The sequence below is a fragment of the Cibotium barometz genome, chromosome 34 (assembly GCF_041138505.1).
Source record: "Cibotium barometz isolate CiBa-2024 chromosome 34, ASM4113850v1, whole genome shotgun sequence".
Taxonomy (NCBI): domain Eukaryota; kingdom Viridiplantae; phylum Streptophyta; class Polypodiopsida; order Cyatheales; family Cibotiaceae; genus Cibotium; species Cibotium barometz.
This window is the reverse complement of record NC_141079.1, coordinates 259,122-272,795: the sequence shown is the minus strand read 5'-3', so window position 1 is coordinate 272,795 and position 13,674 is coordinate 259,122. Positions and strand designations below refer to the sequence as shown.

The following is a 13,674-nucleotide window of genomic DNA, read 5'->3' as shown; positions in this document are numbered from 1 at the left end:
CCGATGATGAGGTAAACAATAAAGAACCCAAGGCTGATGAGGCAAAGCAAGCTGAAGAGGCAGAGCCAAAGCCTGAAGAGAAGACAGAGGCAAAGAAAACTGAAGAGACAGATCCAAGGCATGATGATGAAGAGGTGAACAATGAAGAACCCAAGACTGTTGAGGCAAAGCAAGCTGAAGAGACAGAGCCAAAGCCTGAAGAGAAGACAGGGCAAAGAAAACTGAAGAGACATAGCCAAGGCCTGAAGAACATCCTTCCTCATGCTGACTACGTAGAGGTGTAGAATGATGAGTGTCAGACACCAGGAGAAAAGCTGATTTAGTGCATCTTTACTGGCATCCAAAGGAGACCGCTAGTGACACAAACATTGTCCCTCATGCCGACTACGCAGAGGTGTAGAATGATGACTGTCGGACACAAAGTGCGACGCTTGTCCAGTACATCTTTACCGACATCAAACGGAGCAAAAACTCTTTTCTCCAGAAAGTTTGGTCACCTCGTCCTTAGAATAGTCATGTCCCTCCTAAAGAGTGAATCTCTAGTACAATGGACATGGCTGAGTGAAAAGATCAATTGCAGTCCTATGACCTACTCTACACTCCTCAATTGATGTTATATATATATATATATATATACACACACACACACACACGAAGATGCAACAATGCTATTGTTGATTACTGTTGTTGGAAGGCCAGGTCCACTATTTTTCACGTCATTGCTATACCACGTGGCACCTAGGCTGCCACATGCTATCCTACGGGTGAGGTGTGTCTCACCAATGGGGAACTCTAGCTTGCATGGGGAGAAGAAAGGAAATGTGTCCTTGCGGGACCTACCAAGTAGCCTGCGGTGGTTGCAACCTTCATAATGGGAAAAAGCTAGAGCTCTCTAGTGTTCCTCTACCTGTGTAAATCTGTTGGAGAAGCTTCAATAGGTTGGAGCAAATGGGAGTAGAGCAATGGATTGATGTCCTTAGCTGATTTGCCTTTCTTACTCTCTTGAACTAAAGACGGGGTTGGAGAAAAGGAGAGGTAGGAGACAAAATGAGCAAGCTCTCAAGAGAGCTCAATCCTACCCAAACAGGAAAGACAGCATGCAAGCCATTCACAATTGCCTACACAAGAGGGAGAGAAGATCAATACACAATTGCTTCAAATGGAATTGTTCCCTTTCTCATTATCAAAAAGCTATATCTAAACAAGTCTTATTGATTTGACATTTGGCTGCCCATGGAGTGTTAAGGCTACCCAAAACTCCAAAACTCCATCCTCGTAGGCTATGTATATACAACAGTTTGACGGCCAATTTTACACAATAGCTTTGTAAGCTCATGCATCCCCGAGTTAAATTACATTGTTTGTTAGCAATTAGTGTGGAAATTACAGAGAGATTACAAAAAGTTGCGGTCGCTTAAATACTACTGTTGGGAGTTCAAGGGTCGCAGTCTGTCTTTGCCAATTTGTGGTCGATTCATTCCCTTCTTAAGAGGATATGCTCATTGATGGTATGTGGAGGGGTTACATAGAACCTACAGACTATCAATTTAGGGCTAACACAAAGTTTTGCTTCAAAACTGCCAATCCTAATAGTGGCAGGAGTTGTTACAGACCAATGACAAAAATTTGAAGCTCTCAGGATCCCAAACCGAGTACCACTTTCAGTAATGAACGACAAGGTGAATCCTCTGATTGAGTTAATTCATGTGAAACAAGACTTCTACCACCCCGAGTATCACTTTTCAGTCCCCTGACATCCTGCTAAGTGTCACCTTTGTGTTTGATTCAGGTAACCCTTACACCTAAGGAATCTATGAACCTCTCACCAAATTATTCACAACTAGGAGCTGTAGAAGGTTTAAAATGCTCATTGTAGCAAATTTGATTGTAATTTGGCCTACTCAATGTGAACGCAGGAGAAGGGGAATGAGAAGGTGTGTGTGAGTTTCCACCCCAGTCAATCACCACATTTTGGCATGAAAACAAATGTTGCATGTGGAAGGACCATGAGGTGGCCTGGATGTCGGTGCTGCCAAGATGTTGCATGAGCACATGGAAAGGCTTATGAGGAAACGACAAAGCTCGTAAAAGAAGAAAAAAAGAAAGATAATAGTAACGCCTTTAAAAGACGCAGAGGGTCTACGATATCAAAAAGGTAGCAAAATACCAACGAGTGCTAGCTCACCTGGTCTTGTATTCAAGTCTTGGGGGCCTCGTTAGGTACCTACCCTTGATGGGTTGATTATAAGTATGTATGATGGGTTCGCCAGCCCTCATCCCGGCAGGGCCGCCTCCACCTCACGGAGGCTGGGTGTGTGTGTGTTTCTAAATTTCCTGTACCTTCGAAAAAAAAAAAGGTAGCAAAATGTATCCACGACGATGGCAGTTTGGGAGGCTGAGATCAGTCTATTGACAAAGAGAAAGGGACACAGAGCCACACACCACGTAGGCTTCAGGAGAAACTATTCACTTTGGATCACATCTTTACTCTCCGAGCCACCACTGAGAATGGCGAGGACCCGACAGCAACATGTATATTGCTGTTTTGTGAACTTTTGGAAGGCTTTTGATTCGGTCCCTAGATCCTGATCTCTCGACCACCTACAGGAGCTTCAATTTCCAGCAGCTGTAGTATGGGAAGTGATGGCTTTATATGAGACACTGATTGGCAAAGTCCAGTTATACCAGGAGGACTCTCAAGAGACATCCGCAGTACTATTGGGGTCAAGCAGAGCTGACCACTATCTCCTACACTGTTTGGGCTGTATATCAATGACATCACGTCATTGTGGACATACTTGGAGGGACATACTCACAGTTGCATCTTGCTATATGCAGATGACATATTCCTGAATTTCCAATTATGCAGAGTGGTTAGAGAGACATCTAGATGCATTGCAGAGATTTTGTGACAAGTGAGACCTCACCCGCCAACCTCGGCAAAGCCAAGGTCATGGTCACCTCTTGCTGAGTGTGGGCTGTTTGATCCTTTCTAGATGAGCCCGGGTAGAGATGGTCTCATCTTATGTCTACCTCCAAGTGGTCTTCACAAGCCCGACCTTCTCCATGATACCAGCTGCCCACACACACCTTGCTAGAGGACACACATCCCTAGCACACCTGGAGAGAGTGTTTCCAAGCCCCCTTCCAAGAGCCTCAGGCCACTATGGCCTCTTAGAGACGTTAATATATAATTTCATTTCATTTCTCTCTCTCTCTCTCTCTCTCTCTCTCTCTCTCTCCTCTCTTCTCTTCTCTTCTCTTCTCTTCTCCAACACTAGCACAATACAACTGTTCTCCACGAAATTACAGTTTTATAGAGAGCATTTCTTTCATGTTTGAAAGGATGGCTTCATTGAGAGGGGGCCACAGAATTACATGGGCATATGTTTCATTCCATGCAGATTTCTATTCGTCTCAGCTAAAGCCTCCAAGACCAAGGTCATAGGGATGCCTCCCAGGCCTCCATCACCAACTTGTTCCCCCATCTTTCGGTAGTGAGGACCACAGACCAGGCTCAGCCCGTTTCAATCCGGATTCCGAGCCCCCTAAACCTCTAGCACTCGGAAGGTGGGCAACAAGCAAGCTTGACTTTTACTGAGAGCCAGACACCCTGGACCCCCAAAGGTACGACCTACCCACTAGCTGCATACTTCTTTAGACAACATAGAGAGGTAGCCGCTAACATTGAAGCGGCTCTACCGGAGATTCTAGAGAAGGTTAGTATCACTATACCACATGACTATCCTAGCTTATGTAGCTATTTTCTCACACAGTTTTTTCCTTTCCATGGTTCATTATTCATACTTTGTTGTCAATGGGGCAATGGGCTTGAGGGCATGCTCACGGGGCATGGGGGAGAGGACTCTAAGATCAAACCTTACTGTTAAGGTTTGGTGCCATGTTTGACCGTTTATGAAGCATTAATTAATGCACAGTAGACAACAGAGTGAATGTGAATAATATTATTTGGTGAGTTAGTCAAAGTTCAATCTACTTCATGCCCAGTAAAGATGACTATTAATCCTAAGAATTGACTAGAGGATTGCTCTACTACCCGCATCAGCATTAGTTAATTAATTCCATGATTCTTTTGGTGAACAAGCTAGCAACATCAAACAAGAATCATATATCAAAACATTAGACTTTAAATTAGATACCAATCCATACCTTAGGCTAAAAACAATTTATTGATTTTTTAAAGAAAAAATCTGAGTGTTAAAAACCAAAATCATTAATGAGGTGAACAACTTCAAAGTTCTCGTAATATGGTTGGCACTTCATTGATCCTTGAAATGTCAAATGAGAGCAAGTTCAAAACTATAGAACATACAGGTGCAATACATGGAGCTTCTATAGTAGATTGTCAATTGACAATGAAAATATTAAAGTAATGGAAGGGTAATACCTCTTGCACTTTATAAGTAAGAACTATTATACTCAGACAGTGATCCAAAAATCGAACACTAGCACCTAAATATAATTAATAGCTATTATAAATAAATAAAGACCACAAAAGTATTTCGTTCCCTTAGTTATGTTGCACTATTTATGTTGAATCAAATAAATCTTATGTAAATATGAGAAGAAGTTGAGTACAGATTACAAAGCTCAATTCTTACATACTTATCCTGGAAGAACAAGGAGGTCTCAAGCTTTGGTTTGAGATTTTTGAGTGTGCTCATATCTTAGATGAACTCTTCAGGACAAGGATTAGAGAATGATCAAATTTGAAATATAGAAGTGTTCGAAACAGACTCTCTTAATTTCTTATCACTTTTTGCCCTGATTATATTAGCAATGAACTGCTCTAGCTCATCGCCAACCCCACACAACTGCAAATCAAGGTAGCTTGGTGGCTTTCCTCCATCCTGCATGGGTATGTAAAGTAGTCCTTGTTTTCAAAGAATCATGTAAATTACAATGGCAAATGACGTAAATCAATCAATAGCTAGCATGCAATCAGTTTCCTTTTCAAGGATCATAGAATTGATATACCAGCTCTGAATGTGTATAAAATTTGTACTTGCTCAGAATTGCTGATTAAAGCATATACTTAGATTCTTATAAAAAGAAAATCTAGTGCACAAAGGTGTAGGTGGGATGAAATACAGTTTATTTTGTCACGTGCACCCATGCATTGTGGTACATGGTGACACACTGGCTCATCAGCAGTGCAAGAAACATGTACAGAAGTAGTACCTTGATAGGACAAAGTGACCAAACGCTGGGCAGCACTGTGCATAAGCTGTAGGCGACTCTGAAGCTATCTTCGAAGAGAATATACCGGCCCAAGACTGAGGGTTGGTGTGCTGAGAATTTGCGAGAAGACTGAGCTTTGGATGCCTTGGGCTTGAAAGCACAAATGAATGCTGAAAGGCCGTTTGCACACAAACTCCTACACTGGCTTACCGGACTATGATGGGGACACCTTCGTGTCCAATCTCAAGACAAGGTTTCCACCTCCGCAATACATGACCAATCTCAAAGACCAGTTTTACAAACTCACACAGAACGGTTCCCTAGTGCTCACCTACTCCAACAAAGTGATCACATCAGGTCAACAGTTGGGGAAGTCCGAGGAGGCGAAGCTAGAGCAGTTCATTCGAGGATTGGATCCAAACATTCGGTTCCCCTTCGAAACTTTGAACCCCAAAGTTATGATAGGGCTTTGACTCTTGCGCAGAACCACGAGATGATGCTCAACGGAGGCAAGCCCAAAACCACTCTGGTTGCCCCCAAACCCCAACAGCAGCAAACCCAAACCACCCAGCAAAACCAAGCATCTACCCAACAGTCAGGTAAGGGGGCATCCAACAACAAAGACAGAAGAAAAAGGGCCAGAATCGCTCTTCTACTCGGAAGGAGCAACAAGACGGACCCAACACTTGAAGAAAAGATCAAGGAGGACATTACCAGAGGATTCCTTCAGTCGCATGAGAAGGAGCGGTACTTCAAAGAGAACCGTTGTTTTTTTTTGCCACCACACGGGACATGCAAAGAAGGATTGTTCCAAATGGCAAGCGGAAAAAGGCAAGCAACAAACCTCTACAGTGGCTACCGCCACAATTGTACCACCCCCTCCGCTCCCACCTTGAACCACCAATGTTGCTCAGCTCTTGCCTGCTTTGAATGCAGTATCCGCAGTGGTATTTGATGATAAGCACGAGAGTGGAGTTGAGAAGCGTCAAAAAGGTCTTATCGGAGCTTATGGCACAGCTAAGGGGCAACAATGTGTTGTCGTCTTCAACATGGGCAGTTCCGAAGATGCCATCTTCTGCAATTGGCGACCAAGATGAGATGTGCCCTAGTGCCTTATCATTTGGATGTAGACGGCGGGTTCACTCCCGACCTGTGTACTCATATTTCCCAGAAAGCTCAACAAGTTAATGAAGATGGGAAATTCCGAAGATGCCATCTCTCCGCAATTGGCGACCAAGATGAGATGTGCCCTAGTGCCTTATCATTTGGACGTAGACGGGTTCACTCTTGACCTGCGTACTCATATTTTCCAGAAAGCTGAACAAGTGTTACCTTCCGAGTCCAAAAGGCTCACTTTCAGAGGGATTTCATTGTGTCACCCCTCATCAGGTGTGACATGATTCTAGGGATTTATGCTTCCGCCATTATGCATCCATTCGTGATTGGAGGCAAGACACCTTCACGATCGTCGAAGGTTTGCCTGAGCCTACTATCATCCACGTGGATCGGAGCATTAAGGGTATTCCGCTCATTTCCAACCTCCAGGCTAGTAGAGCTATCAGAAAGGGAGCAGAGTGTGCAATGATCTATGTCCACCCACAATTGATATCGACATCCACTGCAACTCCATTAGAGTCACAAATGACAAGACTCCTCTAGCAGTTTCAAGACATCATGTTGCGGGATAATCTCCCTGTCATGTGCACAGAGTGTATCTACCCTGTGCATTACGCACATAAGACTAGCTTCAAGGCTTGGGGTAGCTTGGAGCTAGGCAGGCAAATTCGCGAGCTGGGCTAGGGATGGACTGACGGGCGGGCACCCATGTGTGGACGCCCGATGACCGGCCAAGAGCCTATAAAAGGGTGGCTAGGGTCAGTCAGCCAGACAGAGTCTCGTGAGGCTATGCGAGAGCTCTGCGGTCAGGAGCCTGGATCTAGTTCAAACGTGCACCTACAACATGCAGCCAAGGCCGGCAACAGTCTTGAGGCTTGCGTGGGTAGCTCCATGGCGGTATGGGACGTCATGGGGTAGAGACTCGTCGGTACGTCTAGCTAGTTAGTTCAGCTCGTGGCTCGGTGGGGACAACCAAGACTTGTGGGCTTTGCCCACGGCTGTCGCGATTGGGTGGTGAGTCAGGCATGCACCCCCTTCATGGTTTATGGTTTTGTTTTGGCAGGTTTGGAGTCTAGTTGTAGGTTTGCCCTACGAGGTGACCCTAGAGTTTTACACTTCACCTTCTCATGCTGAAGACCATCGTATCAATTTGGTACTTGGAGCTAAGCCACCCAGTAAGTTTCTGTATCATCTTTCCAAGGCATTGGAAGGCGAGTTGGAGACACAAGTCGCACAGTTGCTTAGATTTGGTTTCATCAGACCTTCATCCTCTCCATTTGCTGCACCGATTCTTTTTGTGCAAAAGAAAGATAAGACCGCACGTCTCTATGTGGATTACCGAGCCTTGAACAAGTTGACAATCAAGAATAAGTTCCCCGTGCCAAGGATAGAGTACATTCTCGAAAGATTCAACGGTGCTAAGTACTTTACAAAGATCGACCTCAAAAGTGGCTATCATCAAGTCAGGAACTTCAAAGCCAATATCTTGAAGATAGCCTTTCGAACAGAATGAGGTCAATACGAGTTCGTAGTCATGCCTTTTGGTTTGACCAATGCACCGGCTTCCTTCAACAAGATGATGTCTCAAGTCTTCGCCGTACTCCATCGTCGGTAAGTGTCTTCATTTTTTTGGATGACATTGTTATTTTTTCTGCCACTGGCACGAGAAGGATGTGCAGAAGGTCTTGCAGATTTTGCGAGATAATGAGCTCTACATTAATGCGAAGAAGACCATATTTGGAGTACAAGAAGTCCAGTACTTGGGCTACGTGATCGGTTCTGACAGAATTCACCTTTCCTGAGAAGAAAAAGGCAATCCTGAGAAGAAGTCCAGTACTTGGGCTACGTGATCGGTTCTGACAGAATTCGCCTTTCCTGAGAAGAAAAAGGCAATCCTCGCTTGGAACGTTTCGAAGACAACCCAAGAGATACGATCCTTCGTGGGCCTTTGCCAAGCATATAGCTCGCATATGGATCAGTTTCTACCCTACAACACCATTGGCAAATTTGCTCAAGGGAGTGAAGACCAGAGTTTCAGTCTCATAGGAAAGGCTTTAGAGGCGTTCTTTGCTCTACAAAAGGTGGCTTCCGAAGCACCAGTCCTCAAACTCGTTATCATGGGATGATCCCTTTGAGGTGATCACCGATGCTAGTAATCTCGCCATTGGAGCAGTATTGCAAAAAGAAGGAAGACCTGTGGTGTATTATAGAAGGAAGTTGAATACTGCAAAAATGAACTATTGTGTCTATGACAAAGAGTAGCTAGGGATTATCACAACCTTGAAACAATGGAAACCTTTTCTTTACGAAAGAAAATTTACTGTGAAGACAGACCACCAGGCCTTGAAGTGGTTACAGACTATGCCAAGTGCCTAGTGGAATGATAGATAGCACCGGTGGAGTCAATTGTTCCAACAGTTTGGCGGAATGATTGAATATGTACCACGTAAGCACAACCCTATAGCAGATGCTCTTGGTTGGAAAGGTACTATTGAGATAGTTCAGAAGTCCACTGTGTTGAAGATACAAGAAAAGGACTTAGATAGTATGTAGACACAATATGTAGATTGCCCAGAATTTGGAACTCCTTACAGTAAGTTGGCTCGTTTACAAGACTCGACTATGTGTTCCAACTTCTTAGGGAGAAGAGACCGGCACTCCTCCATGATGCCCATGATTCACTTATTGGTGGTCATCGTGGGATCAACAATACTTTGGAGAAGTTAGAAAGATCATTTTATTGGGCGAAGATGCATAGGGATGTATACAACTATGTTTCCGCATGTCCCATATGTCAGAAAGTGAAAGTACCTCACACCAATCAGGCAAGGTTGCTTCAGCCATTGCCCGTTTTTGAGGGTGCGTTTCACGACATTTCGATGGATTTTGTTGGACCACTTCCTGCATCCACTGGATCTCGGAATACTTAGTGTATGACGATAGTTGACAGATTTAGTAAATTTTGTGTACTTATAATACCATGCAAACAGACGGCCATAGCAGAAGATATAGCTCGGCTCTTTCTCCGACATTGGCATCCAATATGTGGTTTGCAACGGACCATTACTTGAGATCGAGATCCGAAGTTTATATCTCACGATGCATAAGAGGGAGGGAGGTCTAATGGACTTGGTCTGAGGGAGGGCATCAGAAAGCACCCCGTGAGATTGTGGCTGAAGTCGTGAACCCGCGCTGCTGCCCCCCCTGTCTCTCTTCTGCCCCCGCCTACCCTCTGTTGCCTCCGCCTGTTCCTCTGCTGCTCCTCCCTGCCTCTGCTGCCTACGCTTGCACACTTGCTGCCCTCGCCTGCCCATCTGCATCCCCCCGCCTGCCCCTCTGCAGCCTTCGCTAGCCTTTCTTCAGCCCCCGCCTGCCCTTCAGCTGCCCCCGCCAGCCCCTCGCCTACCTTCGCCTGCCTCTCTTAAGCCCCCGCCAGCCCCTTTTGCTGCACCCGCCTGCCCCTTTGCTGCCCGCCCCCTACCTTCTCCAATACCCGCCTATGCCTCTACTGCCCCCGCCTGCCCCATTGCCCTTGTCCCCTGCTGCTCCCGCCCTTCAGCTCCCGCCTTTGCCCCCCTTCCTCTCCTCCCACCTTTTTTCAGCAGCTATCTTATCTGGATTTAAGTCGGCCGCCCACTTTTCTTGATTGGTCTTATGGCTTTTTCTGTCGCAGCCAATCTCTCATCACCCCCTCTGGTCGGGAGAATCATCAATTTTTCACAAGACAAGCTCACCTCTCTTCAGCACGACATTGATCTTGAGGTCCAAACTACCCTTGTTGCAAGAGTTTATGGTTCCCACCCCTCTCGTTCGCAGACCCGTGAATGGCTTCTAGCAGCTCCCCTTCGGAGCTGATTGTGAACTCAGTACCAGGTGGGCTTTGATCCAGTGGTGGAGGATCAACGCCTTACCCCGGTCTCACTACAGTTCCCTGCTCTTCCTCGGTCCTATTGGAAGCTTTTAGATTCCATAGGGTCATCCTTTGGCCAGGTTCTAGAGGTACCAATCCTCCCGAGCTCTCCCGCCTCAGCTTCCACGGCCGTTACCGCCACTCTTGATGGCTCTCTCTCTCTCTCTCTCTCTCTCTCTCTCTCTCTCTCTCTCTCTCTCTCTCTTTGTGTGTGTTCGTCGATGTCCTATGCGCGCGCGTGCGTGTGTGTGTACGTCTAAGACCACACTAGCGATGCCTCTATCTCTATTTGTGCGGTTTGGCGCGATAGCGCACTTCCGTTAGTCTTGCAAACACGCCATATCGCGCCAAACCACAAAAACCACTCTCTCACTAGCTCTCTCTCTCTCTCTCTTTGTGGCTGTATTGTATGTGTGTGTCTGTGTTGTATATGTTTCTCCCTCTGTGTGTGTGACTCTTGAACCAAAGCATCCATGACTGAACGGATCCTCACAAAATAAGAACCTGTAAAGATGAGGTCATCAACATAAACCACAATGATAACAACTAACCCCCTCTCAAGGAAGATATAAAGTTCGAATCTACATGAGAACAGCGCAAGCCAAGCTTCTTGAAAGAACTCATCAATCCGTTGGTACCAAGCCCGCGGAGCGTGCTTCAGACCATACACAGCTTTCTTCAGCCGATACACCTAATCCTGTCTGCCTGGAACCTCAAATCCCTTCGGTCACTTCTTGTGTAAGCTCTCCTTTAGGAAAGCTGACTTGACATCCATCCGGAATACGGGCCATCTACGATGTCCTTCAAGAGCAAGAACGGTTCAAATGGTAAGTCATCCGGGCCGTCGGAGCGAAGGTCTCATCGAAGTGGACTCCAGGGCACTTAGCATAGCCCTTGGCAACCAACCTTGCTTGTGCTTGTCCAAGCTGCCATCAGCTCGATACTTCGTTCTGAAGATCCGCCGCACACCAATCACCTTACATTGCTATGGTCTAGGTATCAAAATCCAAGTGCCATTCTGTTCAAAAGCATCCACCTTGCATTGCTATGGTCTAGGTATCAAAATCCAAGTGCCATTCTGTTCAAAAGCATCCAACTCTGCCTACATGGCACGATGCCGAGGCTCATAAGAAGCGGGATCAAAAGGACCATGAAAAATAAAGGACATAAGAGCATAGTTAACAAAAATGTTGACCTCATGAATTTGTTTCCCTGTAACTCTAGAAGATCGCCTAAGAGAACCAGGCAATGAAGTAGAAGGAAGCTCTCGCAACCCTGAATCATGAAGTGTTTGAAAATACCATCCAGCCACCGGTCTGCTCAAGCTCGTTGGAGGAGGAGCAGAGTCATCATCATCATCTGATCGAGAATCCACAGCTAGAGATGTAACAGAAGCAAGGGGAGGAGAAGGAAGAGGCGGAGAAGGAGGCAGAGAAAGAAGAAGCTCACTACCCCCCTCAGAAGATGCTAGATTCTTGTCGAACACCACATCATGGCTCACAACAACTTTGTCGGCCTACTTATCATAAAGACGATATGACTTGGACAAAGAACTATATCCAAGAAAATCCATACGCTGAGACTTAGGGTCGAACTTGGAGCGATGCTTCTTAGGCACATGTACATACGCTGAACATCCAAATACCCGCAAATGAACAATTGAGGTATTCTCACCATGGAAAGCCTCATATGGAGTTTTATCTAGAAGAGCAGCAATAGGAGACCTGTTCTGAATATAGACAGCAGTAGAAGCCACCTCAACCCAAAAACGTCGAGGTAAAGAGGAGTGCCAAGCATAGCATGGGCCATCTCCATGATAGTCTGATTCTCTCTCTCTGCAACTCCATTTTGTGATGAAGTATATGTTGTAGTAAGCTGTCTCCGAATGCCATGATCCTTGCAAGATTGTTGAAACAAGATTGTTGAAACTTCTCAGATGTAAACTCACCCCCTCTGTCAGTCCTGACAACCTTGACTGAAGAACCGGTCTCTTTTTCCACCTCAATCCTCCAATCACAAAAAAGCTTCTTTTCCAAAGTCGAAATCCGACCTGGAGACTTAATCTCGTAAAGATCTACAAGTGCCTTCCAAACTTCATGCGCAGCATCTGCTATACGCACATGAGAGAACAGAATCTTGACAATTCAACATCAAAAAGAAGAAAGCACGACAATCATTCGCTGCCGCCCAAACATCAATCTGTGCTTGAGTCACACCAACGGTAGAAAGGATGGGAGGGGTGGCATTAGCAACTGTAACATGCTAGTCCCAGATATCCAGTCCACGCAAGGCCGATTTCACCTTCACCTTCCACAGTGTATAGTTGGAGCCATCCAACTTGGCAGACTTAGAGAACATATGAAGAGCAGTCGAAGCAGCCATCACTAAAACTCGGGCTCAATCTCATAAGAAAAACGCACACCTCAAAAGAAATAAGTGTCTACCATAGGTACCAAGCTGCCACACAAGACCCCCTCTACAAGAGATAGTGTCCACTCAAGAAGAAAATGCAGCCAACCAAGGGAGAGAGAACCTGAAAATACAAGCCAACCAACCTCTGTTGAGAAAAAACGCTGATGAGCAGGCTGAAAGCGATGAAGCCCAGGTGAAGGTAGAGCAACCAGCAGCAACCGTCTAGAAAACGCACCAACCAGAGGGCTGTGAATCTGAAAAAAATGCAGAGGTGAAGGGGCTGTAGACAGAGCAGAATATGGGGCAGTAGAAAAACACTAAACCTAGAGCGATGATACCATGAAAGAGTGCACAGAGTAGAAGCAAAATAGCACTAGAGTGTGCTGAACTAAGAGTGCAAGAGAGAGCGAGAGAGATGAAGCTAATAAGCTGAATATACTGCAATGAAAGCAATCCCAAGCAAGAGACAAACTAGTCTCATAAGTGAAGGATACAAAAGGTGAGAGTGTGTCAACACATGAACCACACATCAATGACTGAAAATGAGAGAGGCCAGCCCACCTATTTATAGGTAAGATGGGGCTGGCCGACTGGACCATTGGAGCTGGCCGACTAGAGCAGGCTCACCCGACCTGGGAAAAATCCAAGAAAAAAGGGGTAAAATGAGAGAAAAAATACTGCCAAGGGCCATAAAAGGGATCAAATATGGGCAAATACATGGGCAGAATATGGGGATGAATATGCTAACAGGACTACCTTGAAGTCATGAACCTGCCGCCAAGCTAAGCAGGAGGGAATGTCAAGTGCACCCATGCACTGTGGTACACCGTGACACACTGGCCAATCAACAGTGCAAGAAACAAAGAAGTACCTTGATAGGATATTTTGTTGTATGCCGTGACCCCTTTGTAAGCCCCAGTTCGGGACATGTCAGTCTCGAGCTACGCAGGTCAGTCTCCTAGCCACAAAGGTCTGTCAAGCCAGTGTCAGGTCAGTCCTCTTAACCCACTTTGGAGAATTCAACACGTAGTCCT

At 45.7% G+C, this 13,674-nt stretch overlaps 1 protein-coding gene across 1 annotated transcript in view; it reads right to left on the bottom strand.

The window, feature by feature from the left end:
* Positions 1-4,474: 4,474 nt before the first annotated feature.
* Positions 4,475-13,674, bottom strand: part of LOC147618581 (uncharacterized) — a 58,414-nt gene continuing 49,214 nt past the window's right edge. The window contains exon 8 of the mRNA XM_086773606.1: positions 4,475-4,871. Within this exon, the coding sequence (XP_086629732.1) occupies positions 4,725-4,871 (147 nt within the window). The 3' untranslated portion in view covers positions 4,475-4,724. The remainder of the gene's footprint in view (positions 4,872-13,674) is intronic.